The sequence below is a fragment of the Eubalaena glacialis genome, chromosome 15 (genome assembly GCF_028564815.1).
Source record: "Eubalaena glacialis isolate mEubGla1 chromosome 15, mEubGla1.1.hap2.+ XY, whole genome shotgun sequence".
Lineage (NCBI taxonomy): Eukaryota > Metazoa > Chordata > Mammalia > Artiodactyla > Balaenidae > Eubalaena > Eubalaena glacialis.
The window spans coordinates 18,554,001-18,568,275 of record NC_083730.1 but is presented as its reverse complement, the minus strand read 5'-3'; the positions used below and the strand labels follow the sequence as shown (position 1 = coordinate 18,568,275).

At 38.7% G+C, this 14,275-nt stretch overlaps 1 protein-coding gene across 4 annotated transcripts in view; it reads left to right on the top strand.

Annotated features, from left to right (window-relative positions):
* Nucleotides 1-14,275, top strand: part of WDR7 (WD repeat domain 7) — a 370,109-nt gene that overhangs the window by 260,564 nt on the left and 95,270 nt on the right. For all 4 annotated transcript variants that reach the window (XM_061169470.1, XM_061169471.1, XM_061169468.1 and 1 more), the window contains 3 exons: nucleotides 9,854-9,971; nucleotides 12,306-12,455; nucleotides 13,050-13,132. In XM_061169470.1, coding sequence (XP_061025453.1) covers nucleotides 9,854-9,971; nucleotides 12,306-12,455; nucleotides 13,050-13,132 — 351 coding nt within the window. The remainder of the gene's footprint in view (nucleotides 1-9,853; nucleotides 9,972-12,305; nucleotides 12,456-13,049; nucleotides 13,133-14,275) is intronic.

Here is a 14,275-nt window from a genome sequence, read left to right as displayed (position 1 = left end):
GTGTCTCATTTTTGTAATTCTAGCAATATTTCAAACTTTTTTATTACTATATTTGTTATGATTGTCTGTAGTCAGTGATCTTTGATGTTATTTTTGTAATTATTGTGACTTTTTTAGCAATAAAGTATTTTTTAATTAAGGTATGTACATTGTAAAAATACTTAATGATATTGCACACTTAATAGACTACAGTATAGTATAAACATACTTTTTATATGTTTACTGGGAAGCTAAAAAATTCGTGTGCATCACTTTATTGTGATACTCGCTTTATTGCATTGCTCTGGAACCAAACCTACAGTATCTTTGAGGTCTGCCTGTAAGTGTTATCACCTCTTTGAGTTTTTCAGTGAATGGCATTTCATGCTTATCATTGCTAACCTTTTAAAAAACTAGAGTTCTCTGCCCTTTTCTTCATGGTTGCCTCTCTCATATCCCACAGTTGCCTTATATTCTAGCGTGCTTTGGGCCTGTCATCTTTCTGCTGGCTGCTCTATGCTCAGAAGTGGAGACCAGAAAAACAACTGAAGGCTAGACTGGAATGCTGTGACTTTGTCCACAGATTGGGCATCCCCAGCCCAAAGTCCCAAGGTTGACTGGTAGGGGAAGGGTATTCGTTTCGAACCTAAGCAGCTGTCCTCCCCCTTCACCTGCTCCATACTGCCACGCTTCCTAAACTTCACTTCTGTGTCTCCCTAGCTATACACCCTTCAGTAAATTACTTCACCTCTCACCTCAGTTCCATTTACAAGTTGGGGCTAATTGAATACCTACTTCATAAGATTGATGTTAAGTGAGTTTATATTTGCCAGGTGCTTAGAAGAGCACTTAGCACATGTTAAGAGATTGAATGGATGTTACCTATATGGGGGTGTGGGGTATGGATGGTGATGCCATTGTCATTGTCCTAGTGTTCAACAGATGGAAGAGATGCCCGTTTCTAGAATAAACACTTCCGCATAGTGACAATCAGGATAGTTTCTGGATGGATACAGGTGACCTGAAGGTTCTCGATTGACTTAAAGGATTAGGAGGAAATGTGAGCCCATGAGTTGGCAGCAGTCGTAAGAGGCAGCTGGCCTTTGTGCAAAGCCTGGAACGTATTTTCAACCTTTTACCCTCCCCTTGGCTGCAACTGCCATGGACACGCTCCAAGGAGTCAACAGAGTGGCTTCTTTTACCTCAGCTCTCCTGGTTACCTTGAGAAGCCTTTAATATTTTTGATTGTCCAGAATTTTACTTTGACCTAGTTTTATAGCCTATTTTCAAATATGATCAAACACAATTTCAATAGTATGCAGTCTTGTTTTGTTCCCTGGGAGAAATAATGGGTTTCTATTTTAGACTAACCATCTAATATTTTGTTTTATTTTGTGTTTAAATAAGTTCACATGAAGCTTATATCAGCAAACATAAAGATGTGCTGTGTTTTATCTACATGGAGTATGTCCACAGACACCAATACTTTAGCTTTCAGTAGGTAATTTAAGTCTTGCTATTACATCCTTTTCTGTCATGAAGATTAGTATAAATCTATACACCCAGCTCTGAATAAATGAATGTATCAGCATGTAGCCTTGAGGAGTCCAATGTAATTTTCATCATGATAAATTGTATAATAAGCAAGAAAATGTTTGCTGATTAATCTATAACAAGATTTAGATTGAAAATGACCCGTTACATCCACGACACACTTGGTACAGGCTGCAGGAGGACTGAGATGGGGCGAAATAGAGCAGCAGGGTGACTGTGGATCTTACCCTCGTGGTGCCTACGGGGCCGCCCTTCTGTGCCTGATTCCCTGTGCACACGATAACACCGCTTGGCCGCCTTGCTCCTGACTGTGGTCTTAAGCTTGCTTTATGAAGAAGCTTTTATGTTAGGCTTGTGCTTTTTTAAAAAAAAAAAAACATAAGCAGTGTTTCCTTCTTTATTTCAATTCTTGTGAGTTTATGAAGGAGGGGGTTCAAGGCAGGGCAGCTCGCTCAGGTTGCTCTCTAGTTGTGAGGAATACATGTGATAGCAGAGTTTCTCTCTTTCCCTCTCTCCCCTGTGTTGACATCCTCTGTCAGAGATGACTCCTGAGAGGCCTCCTGAAGAACTGTATATGGCTCAAGACTAATAGAGCATTTTCCCAGAATTAATAATGTTTTTATTTTAGAAATATGACTTAGAATTTTACATCTTTGGAATCAAAATAAAACCAGCTGTTTTCCAGTGTTTTCAAACATTCTGCCCAATTTTAAACTATGTTTATTAACTAAGCAAGCATCTATTGAGTAGCTAATATGTGGAAGGGACAGTGTTAGGTACTGTATGTAGTGACAAACTTTCATGAAACAAAGACCCTTCACGTGACTTGCAGTCTTACAGGAAAGATAAGATCTTACAGGAAAGAAGGAGAGTAAAAAGTATGGAGATTCAGAGCATGGCAGATGAATCACAGGGCGGGTACCCAGACAGTACCCAAGGAAGAATTTCATTTGAATCTTTCCTTTGAATGATTGTGAGGAGAGGTGGGGAAGAATAACTACGACGTGCAAAAGGACAGATGGGGAAAGCCCAGGCACACCCCGAAGAGGCTGAGGAGCAGCTGCACACACAGGGACATGAAAGTAAGCATTGTTTTTAGCTAATTTTATTTATGAATTTCTTGCAGAAATTAAACCCTGGGATGCTCCCATCAAACACTTGAACATAATTGCCTTACTCACTATCTCTGGGGAATAGAATTGGGTTCAAAAAGAGGATTGGTTTTACCTTTTTCTTTATTAAAAGAGTGTAAAAATGACTATAAAAGATTATAAAACGAATCTGAGACAGGTGCTTTCTCTTGTCCAGGAAAAGGTGAGGTTCAAACCCAGGTCTTACTGACACCAAAAGCCACGCTCCCACCCCTGTGCCATCTTGCATTTGAAATCTTATACCCAGAGAATTAAAGACCAACAGAGTACTAAATTCAAAACGACCTATTAAAAGGACCTAAAAGAGGTCAACTCAGAATTTTTAGATTTTTCAAATCTATTTAATGAAATCATTTTCATCAAGAATTTTGTGCCTTCTGGAAATTAGAAGCCCATTTAAATATCAGTAAACTCCTCGACAGCTTGGGCCATGTTTCGATGCTATGTGTTTATTCTTATGTATTCAAACACCTGTTATATGATTTACATTGTTATTTGCAATAAACATTTAATAAAGTCCTAAAATTTTAGAGACAAAAATCTTCTTCAACAGCATGCAATCCAGTGCCCTTAATATGCTATTAAGTAAAAATAAGTTGTAGCGATTAAACAACTTGTCTGAGGTTACACTAGTCCTGTAAGAGCTAAGACTATCACTTAGGTCTCCCGACGCCCATTTTGCTGCTTCCATACCACCTGGTTATGTCACCCTTTATATAATGAGAGATCCACAGGTAGAATTTTACGTGAGGAATTTTTAAGTTAATGATTATGGGCTGTTTATTCATGATGGACCGTTTAATTGAAAATGGAAGGCTGCACTTCGTTGAAATCATAGGTTAAGTCATCCCCAGCTGATTGTGAAAATAATAGAAATGTATGCAGTATTATCTTTTTTAAAAATCCATGGTTTTTTAGATCAGCATGGTTATGGACATATGGATAAAATGTTAGAAACAGTAGAAAATCCTACTTTTTTTTAATGTAAAAGTACAGAAGAATCCTTGTGCTTTTGTATGTGTTGTGGTCTGTGATTCTGATTCCATTTTCCTAGTTCATGTTGCAGACCTTTACTCTGAAAGAGAACAGCAGAGCAGGGCCGGCCCAGCTGCTGCAGGTGCCAGACTCTCACCTCATACTGCTGTGACTGAGGGACGTGGATGAACTACACAAAGTCCATTGCTTTTCTGGAATATTCACAGTTGCCAAACTTTAAGGGAGAAACATACAGTCATTGGAAACCACACATGCTCTGATAACATAGATAAGCCTTATATGTTGGAAAGAGTCTTTCTGGACAATATAAAATAGAGTTGGAGAAAAAAGAATTGACATTTTAACTCAGATCTCAATCATATTTTTTAGATTTGAGAGCCAGAGAGTAAAGATCACATCATACAAACACTAAGGTGCTTTAGGCTTCAATATTTAAATTATTTTTCCTATTCACATGACATTTATTTTTAATAGAAAGTTTATAATTGGAGGAAACCATTTAACTAAATCATGTTGGCATACATTTTAGTCATTGTAAATGTATACAATATATAGGAAATAGGTCTAAAAGATATGCACTTGGAGGAATTGCCACCTTTGAGTTTAGGAAATTAATGCCACCTGTGACTTATCAGATTTAGGTCCCACATGACAAAGAGGAATTGCTGATTCCCTATTACATTAAAGACAATTGTTAACACACCTATTTTACCAGGGAGGGGTAGAATGGAATTCCCAGATGATACGTAATTATGTATTTTCAAAATAATTTTAGTCTTTGTTTTAGATGGGGAGTGTTTTCAATGCCCTGTTACTGTTAGTCTTAGTTCGCTTGGGCTGCCATAACAAAGCACCACGGACTGGGCTACTTAAACAACAGACATTTATTTTTCACAGTCCTGAAGGCTGGGAAGTTCAAGGTCAAGGTGCTGGTAAGACCTCATTCTGAGGTCTGTTCTCCTGGCTTGTAGGCTCCGCCGTCTTGCTGTGTCCTGACTTGAGTTCTTTGTGACCAAGATTGGAAGAGAGAGGTAGAGCAAGCTCTCTGGTGTCTCTCATAAGGGCACTAATCCCATCACAAGGGCCCCACCTTCGTGGCCTTATCTAACTCTAATTATCTCCTAGAGGCCTGTCTCCATATACCATCACATTGAGGCTTAGGGCAACATATGAATTTTAGGGAGACACAAGCATTCAGTCCATAATCGTGTTGACTATGATTTGCAGGTTATTCTACGAAAGTTGTGTCCCCCCCCCCCGCCGAATATTCCCTTACGGCATTCCATAATTTGACAGATGGGTGAAGTCTGACAATTGTAGACAGTGACATTTAACTGAGGTGGTCTTACATGTAAGTTTTTAAAAGCTCTTACTGCCATGGAGTAAGGGTTAGAACAGGATTAAATGAGCAGTCAAGTAAGGATTGAGCTTGGCCTGAGTGGACTATTTTTCTATTCATGGTTTTTATTTATAATATCTATCATCTCTGGTATTTCGTATTGGATGTGTATACTGAAATGCTGAGTAAAACAGAGAGTGTGTCATATCATATTTTTCAGAATAAAGACTGAAACAAAGACCCACCCTATAAACCTATGTAACAAATGATCTGCATAACAGCCAGATAAGCAGGATCAGGTGAAAAGTGAGTTCTGTGTTTACATACAGATTGCAGAATAAGGCAGACATCCCCTTTAATTTCAGGCCTCTGATAGTATGATCCTTCCTTGTTCAGTTAGAATCGCACATTAAAATATATCACACACCCAGTGCACTTTTGACTTTCAAGATAACTACATGCAGAATTAGACTTTGTCTGTTGGGACCACCAGATCAATTACTTTGACTTCATTTCTTGGTCAATTCAGTCGAATAACTGGCTTAAGTGATTTTTTTTTTTTTCCTGCTGAATTTGCCAGGTAACTTCATTTACCTTCCTTTAACTATTGAGCTACCACTATGTCCAAGGGCTGTACTAGGCACATTGCGGGGGGTAGGGGGTGATACACAGGATTAGAAGGCATGGTCCTAATCTGTCTATTGGTTCACAGTATAAAACTAATTCAGAATGAGAGTCAGTGCTAAAGGCCCGGAATGAACAGGTTTTGTCGTTGGTTATTTTTGTTTCAATAGATGGTAATTGAGTGCTGTAGCAATTGCAGAATACCACGTGGGCTTCCACAAGAATTGAACAGAGGGGAGGGAGGAGAGTGTGCTAGTGGGGAAAGGGGTAGTGGAGAAGCATTAGCAAAATACTACGATTAAAAAAGGAATCAAATTTTAGGGACCAGCTTTGAAATTAGTCTGGCCTCGGGAGCATGGGCGTGGAAATGACTGAGTTATAAATTAGCAAAACAAGATTATGGAGGGCCTGGAATCTCCAGCCAAGGAGTTTAAGATTTTTCTAAGCACTAGGACCCAGTGCGGTTTTTAAGCAGGTTAACCATGAAATAAAGTTGGTGCTTTGGGAAGATTACTCTGGCAGGGGTGCATTGAAGAGGCTGTAGACAGGAGAGACAAGGTTTCTCTTCTGCCCCTGTTGCCTGGGCGACTCCTTTGTTATCACGCTCACAGCCCACCCGCTTGTGCACTGTGGATGCTCTGACGGTCACTGCAGAGCCCTGACCTCAGAGCAAGAGCTGCATCCACATTCTGAAGTCCTGCCCTCAGACTGCCAGACACTGATGACAGGAATCACTCAAATGCACACGTTGGTGCCTCTACAAATTGTTGGGTGGTCCAGCTTCCCAACGGCTGGAATCCAACTGGCAGCACTTTTCTATGTTTGGTTCGCTTCCTTCCCCATTACCCCCACTTTATCACTTTTCTTCCTATAAGAAGTTTGCCAATTTCCCCAAATTCACAAGGTCATTTGCTGAGGAGGAAGGGTAATGTGTGACTAAGCCTTTAACTTGAAACTAGTGACCTGCCATTCATTGATCTCATTTTCTTTTCACTTTGTCTCTATTTGTAAGAGGCATCTTTGGTTGAGAAGAAGCACCTATTGTACCTGTAACTGTCAGATGCAGGGCTAGATGTTTTTGCATTTGTTATCTCATTTAATCTTCTCATCAACCTGGTGAAGTCGGTATTTTAATATAACCATTTTACTGACATTGTGCTTATTCAGTCTAGGGTGGCCACAGGGCACAGCATAAGGGCAGAGGGAGAATATCCACTTGTCACTGTGGCGTGAGCCTTGGAAGTCTGTCAGCTGACCTCCCCCACCCTCAGGTGCACACACACATTTGCATATCCATGTGTATTTATTCTTTCTTTCTCTCTCTTTCTCCCCTCTGCCTCACCTCCCCTGGCCCCTTCTTAGCATCCCACTAAACTTTTCTCCTCCATGCAAGGAACAGAGATGGGGTGGAAGAGAGGACTTAGAGGTGGGCGGTGAGTTTGCAAGGATCCTGTTTATGTGAATAAAACTCTGCTTTCCAACTGCAAAAGGTCACGACAGAACAGCTGGGAATGGGCAGGACTTACACGGACTCCAGGAGGATGCTGTAACGCCTGTCCTGTGGAAGCCAGGCCCCATCTCTTAGCGAGCAATACATCCATGGGGAGGGCACCCAGAGCCAGGAAGGGCAGCAGGGGCAACATCTTCTCTATCCCTGTATTTCCCTTGATTCAGCCTAGCCCTGCAGGTAGCCACGTCACCAACATACGGATGTAAGTTTCAAGTACAACAACCCTCAGGTCTGTTTCATAAGCTCGGCCATCGCCTGTCCTATACCTACCTGTAAAGTTGGTCATCGGTACCCACATGTAAGACTTCTTTCTTTAGCTGAATTTGATCTTTTTGAGGGTTTTTGATTTCCAGTTCTGCTATTTAGTACAGTTGCTCTCTGTTACAACTTTATCTCCATACCAGTTGATAACCGTGCATCCTGTATCTTCATTCAATCCACTGTTGATACTGAATAAAACAGAGCGGAGGTCCATGTATTACAACATACCACTAGAAAGCTCTCTCAGGGATGCAGTCTAGCCAGTCATCCAAAAGTACTGAGTTTAGTCATGTTAGCAATTCATTCATCCAATTAACCACAGTATCGTCCAGCCCCTCCCCCTTTATTTTCTCCAGAGGTCGGCTCTCCTGAAAGACATTACGCTGCTACCTTGGCTCCTCACTGACCTTCTCTGCACCTGATTTCTCCCTCGTAAAATGCTGATATCACCACCTCATAGGGATGTTCTGGGCAGATGCAAGAGGACATGATGTAGTGTAGGGAAGCTCCACTTCAACCCTCTACCTACGGGTCCCGTCCAGTTCTTTTTCCTCCTCTCGTGCCTCCCACATGTGGGGTGGGCCGCCCTGGAAATAGCCACCCTTTCCCCCTGGCTGACTGCTTGGCAGGGATGTTGCCTAGGGGATCGTTCCAACTTCAACATCCTGTGATTTTACTGATCTTAGGAAAGTTGATTTAGGTTTGTTCAGAATTATTCAATTAACATACCATTTTCGTCTGTTTCAGGCTTTCAATATTATCAACATCTATTCATCCACACTGATGACAGGAAACATCATAGAGTATCTGAAAAGTTTAGCTTTTGAATTTTTTTAAAACTTAGCTTACTAATGATCTAAAACTTTACAATAATTTTTTAAGCAATCTAGCCCAGCACTACTCACATAGTAGACATTTCTTTTCCTGAATTCTCAATAATAAAGTTTAATCCAGAAGAGAAACTGCTCTTCTGATGAGCATCTCCGTCCAGCCCCCACTGGGTCCCGAAGGCGTCAGGACCTTCCATGGGGGTGATGCGCCCACCAACGCATCCCTTCTCTTTATTGCTCAATATGTGTGTTTGTTCTCTCAGCTCACTTCTGCCTTTTTTGTGGTAAACATGAAAGGAAAGCTCTCCATCGTCTTCTCCTCTGAGTTCCCACTTTGTGTCTACCCTCAGTTTGGAAAAAAAGAGTAGAGACAGTTATATTATCAGACAGAGACTGAGCAATGTAAAAGTCACAAAGAAATAAGCACAATTTTCTATAATCAATTTACCTTTTAAGACTGATGGGAATGCCTATGTGATGCCTCCTTATTTTCAACTAAAAGTTAAAATAATGATTCTTAGATCAATTATAGAGATACTTGTAAACTTCCTGAAAATTTTTAGTAAATGTAATTCATTTGACACATGAAACACAAAGATTATTTAATTGGAGCAGGACAGATCTGAATATAATTTCATATGGATATTTAAATACCAAGGTTATTTAACTAGCGAGAGACGCTATAATGGATCTCTTACTGAGTAACAAATTATTCCCTGTACACAGTTGATGTGTGGGTCACATGCCACGTTTTAATGAAAAAAAAGCCTTAATACTTTTCACAGTAGTCTATATAAAATATAAAGGAAGCTTACAAACAGAAGAATATTATCATTTTTATGTTTTAGGAGTGGCAAAGGAATATATAGCAGCACTATCCTATCAGGACATCCTCACAGTCTAGAAAGATTTATTTCATCATGTACATATTCTTGTATATAGCCTGGACCATGTCATGTGTATGTTCTTTATAGAGAGAGAGTAAGTATCAGTTAATAGAATTTTTTGCAACAATACTGAATACCTACTGGCAGAGAATGCTGATTAGTAGATTGGTTCTGAAAGTACTGAGTGTAGGGTAAACTAGCGCTACTGAGGGTAATTCAAACTAAAAATAATATATAAACTAAAAATAATTTTGTGATTTTCAGTTCTTTGGTAATTTTATGGACAGGAGTGAATTTTGCTTCCTCTCAGATATAGGCCTTAAATACAGCCTTTTAACTTGGCCTTATAAACAAATTTTTACCTTTAACTTTTTTAAGGAAAAAAATTGAAAGTGCTCTGCACAATATTCTTTCTTGCCTTATTCGGAGCTATGTGATATGTATTCAGTACTAGTTCTTGATAATTTGTTAACAAGGCGTTTTTAACACCTTGGACAGATGCACATACTGTTTTCAATCTTCACGGTTAATTATTCGATTTTGTATTTGATGCCAGAACACCCTGACTCCTAATCACCGCTCATTGTTGCAAGTCCATTATATTCTAACTGTTTGAGTGCTCCCATTGACCTTGAACTGACATTATAAGCTGTGTCTAATCTTTTCAGTCTATATTTCTAATGCTTCTTTTCTTTCTTCCTTTTTTTCTGATCCCTGTTTAGCATCACAATGGGGCTGCCTCTGAGCCCTGCAGCTGACTCTGCCCGCTCCTCGAGGCATGCCCTATCTCTCATTGCCACGGCCAGACCACCCGCCTTCATCACAACTATAGCCAAAGAGGTGAGAGGAACTTCTCAGTGTGCTCTGTCTTCTCATTTAGATGAATTATCTCATATTGTGAGCCGAGGGTCCGTATCGATAGATAATCCTTACAGTTTTCTCTAGAACAACGCAAGTTAATAATTTAGGGCTGGGATGAATACATATGTACCTGTGTGCATGCACACTGAATTCCACGGCGGTGCATTCATTACTTGTGCTTTTGTAGTCATTTCTGTTCTCAACGTTAATTCACTTGTAAATATTTGTATTTACAGTAATTTCTCAATCTGAAATACAGCAGGCTTGTTCAAATTAAAATATATTAAAGCTATCCACATTTTACAAGTGTAAGTATCTACCTATAATCAAAACAAAACTTATTTAACACTGGCTCTCCAACTGTAAACAAAAATGTAAGTCATAAACTTGCTAATTGTTTTTCCTATTACATGTCACAGATAAAGACTTGAATGCCAATTGATTCCCGCATTCTTAGTGCTTTCATTGCCCACATCTAACTGAAAAATGAGTAAAGAACAATGAACCAATTATAAGGTCTTTCCTATAGGTCTTAGTAGTAGGAGAAAAGGCAAGGAAGATAAACTCCTAAATTTTCTTTAAAGGTTTGTTCCATTTTAGCATGAATAATGTGCAGACTCGGTGTCCGTGGGGTATGGGCTCTACCTGAGTTGTTTTTCCTGTAGCTAAGATGAATTTTTAAAATACTAAATAAATACCTCGGGGTCTGCCCTGATAACCTACAACCTACTGGGCCTATGTCTGCCCCAGAGCCATCCTTACTAGGCATGCAGCAAATATTTGTGACATGAATGTAGCTAGAAGGGAGGAAAGAAGGGCCTAATAGCAGATTGTATGGGTTTATATGAGGCAGTGGGACTTTGAATTCACACCTAAAATAGATTTGCAGACTAAGGGGCTACGTTTTTCTAATAGTGCATAGTGGTGCAGTGAAAGTCCACTGTGTTTAAAATATACACATGTATGTTATATGTCTATATTTTATAGATAGTATATATTTTTATAAAGTGTATGTATGTATAAATGAACAGATTTATTAGACGTGGGATTTTTTTTTTTTTTACCAGTTTTTCATATCAGCGGAATATGCAGAGATACTAATATTGAATATACTGAATAAGCCTTACATCAGTCTGATACAGATACAGGTCTTATAAAGGCCAGGCATTAAATTGCCTCTTTAAAGAGAGTAAACAAGTATTTTATATTAATTGTGTTTTTGAACTTAATTTTCACCATTTACATATGAGTATTTTTAAATGAACTCTTAGAATAGCCATGCTTGGGGTTTGTTCTACTCCAGCATTTGACTAGAAAGGTAATTTTTAAATATTTTAATGTTAATGGTCTAACTAATGGCCAATGATTCCCACATTCTTAGTGTTCTAACTAATATTTTAATGTAATAGTCCACATTTATTACCTTTTAAAAACAAGTTTTCCACTTCACTTAGAGGTTTAGAGTAAAATACTGAAGTATTTCTCACCATGACAGCTGTCCCTAACCCCATCCCCATGCCCACTCCTGCATGGCTGGCCCAGGGCCTGTTAATGCTGTTTCTCCTCTGAACTGTTAAGACTTAACAATTTGTACAAGGAAGAAAAATCACACTGAACTTACACTACAGTTGACCCTTGAACAACATGGGTTTGAACTGCGCAGGTCCACTTATATGCGAATTTTTTTCAGTAGTAAATACTACAGGACTGAACATTCTTGTGGATGGTTGAATCCTTGGACACAGAGGGCCGACTGTAAGTTGTACACGGATTTTCAACTCCGTGGAGGGTTGGCGCCCCTAACTCCCAGCATTGTTCAAGGGTCAGCTGTGTTTACACAGTGTTCATTGTTTTTGGAGGTATGTTTTTTTAAAATTTCCCAACTTGATTGTAAAGCACCTAGAATGGCGCCTGGGACACAGTAAGTGCTATGTAAGCATCATTTACCATTATTACTTGAGAACAAGAATCATGTCTTATACGCGCTGGTGTCTCCTAACTGCTACCCACCTCAATGCCGAATATGCAAGATTCACAAATCTTCTGTTTGTCCCTTTTTAAAAATGTCATGGTGATATTGTATTAAAGTCTCATATAATGCCCAAGAACTAGAATTCTATTAGGGAATACATACTGAGTGTTTATTGTACTAAGTACTTTCTTTGTAATTAAAAGTGTTTCCTGACCCACCCCAAGACATTTGTTTTTGTTGATTTTTTTTTCTGTTGTATTAGTAAGTGAAAAACCAGTGGCTAGAAATGTAAAAGTCTATCAAGTGTCGACCGTATCTACAGCATGGAAATATTTTTCTAGGTGCACAGACATACTGCTCTTGCAGCAAATACCCAATCCCAGCAGAATATGCACACCACAACTCTTGCCCGAGCTAAAGGGGAAATTCTGAGAGTCATTGAAATTCTTATTGAAAAAATGCCCACGGATGTCGTGGATCTTCTCGTGGAGGTAAGAATATTCTGTTTTAAATTATATCAGTACATCTACAGCTAAATTAAATATTCTAGTGTAGTAATATAAATCAGCATCTTTATTTCCAGCACCTCTAAAAGAAAGAAAGAGATGACTAAAATGAATGAACTTTTGTATCATTTCTGGAGACTTTATTTAAATTTCCTCAAAAATCAAAATGATTGCTGTGTCCATTTACCATTCACATGGAATGGGCTGTATTAGAGTAGTTTTTAAAGGTTATAGTCTCTTCCGTATCTTTCACTATAAGTAAAACAGAACATAGAGTGTGCTTGAATAAAAGCTACCTATCCTGTACATAAATAGGAATTGCCTTTCAAGTAAACAAGTCTGGTTTCTTTATTTTACTGTGTGCTGTCTTTAAAAAATGGTTTTCACAGGTAAGAGAAAGGATGGCCTATAGTATAAAGTAAGTACACTGTAATTTTAGTAAATATACTGTAGTTTTAAAGTAAATATCAAAATCAAACTATGTAGAATTTTAATGCAAATGAGACCTAAATTAATAATTTAAATTATGGAAAATGAAGTATTTGAAACTAATTTTAGATTTGTGTCTTTTCTGTAAAGGTTATGGACATCATTATGTACTGCCTTGAAGGATCTTTAGTTAAAAAGAAAGGTCTTCAGGAATGTTTCCCAGCCATCTGCAGGTAAAGTAGCCTTCAATTGCATGCAAAATAAATAATTTTTAGTAACAAATAATTTAAAACAATTTTTTGAGCAGGATGAGTTAGTAGTTGTGCCCAATTAGAATTCCAATTATGAATTAATATCTGCTTACTTTCTAAAACAATTTAAGCACCTTATATTTAGTCAAAAACACACCTATAATAGAACCACTATTTGAAATTGTGTTGTGAAGAGGTTTTCTCAAAACCTGGAAAAAATGAGTAAGAGATAGCATCTATTAAATGTGTCTGTATTCTTATACCCATTACTCAAATTAGCTTTTACATTACAAAAAGGAGAGTTAGGAAGCTATAACTTAGAGGAGGAAGATATACTTTTCAGCCAATAGAAACCTTTATGCCAACTTTTTGCTGGTAAATTTTATTTTTGATATAAAGGCCAGCATTTGCATATTGTCCTACTAAGTATAGGTGTTTTCCCTCTGAGAAAACAGGCCAAGAGCAGTTCAAAGAAGTCAAGAACAGTTAAAACTTTTATAAATAATGTTGTATATGTGAAGTATAACTCTAAGAATTTGTATGTGTATAGCATTTAATTGTTATGAAGTGAAGATTTTTAAAATGTCGAAATGTAGTCACCTTATGTTTATTTTTCTCTTAAAGTAGTTTTTGGCTCTCAGACTGTTTATAGCTTGAGGTACATTTTGTTTAAAAAAAAATTTTTTTTAAATAAATTTATTTATTTATTTATTTATTTTTGGCTGTGTTGGGTCCTCGTTGCTGTGCGCGGGCTTTCTCTAGTTGCGGCGAGCAGGGGCTGCCCTTCGTTGCGGTGCGCGGGCATCTCGTTGTGGTGGCTTCTCTTGCTGTGGAGCACAGGTTCTAGGCACCCAGGCTTCAGTAGTTGTGGCACGCAGGCTCAGTAGTTGTAGCTCGCCGGCTCTAGAGCGCAGGCTCGGTAGTTGTGGCGCACGGGCTTAGTTGCTCCGCAGCATGTGGGATCTTCCCGTACCAGGGCTCAAACCCATGTCCCCTGCACTGGCATGTGGATTCTTAACACTGCGCCACCAGGGAGGTCCCTAAAATTTTTTTACCTCCATGTGTTCAGTAGAAAGAGTGTTAAAATCTGTTGAAGATAATTGTTTTTGTAGAAAACAGAGCAAC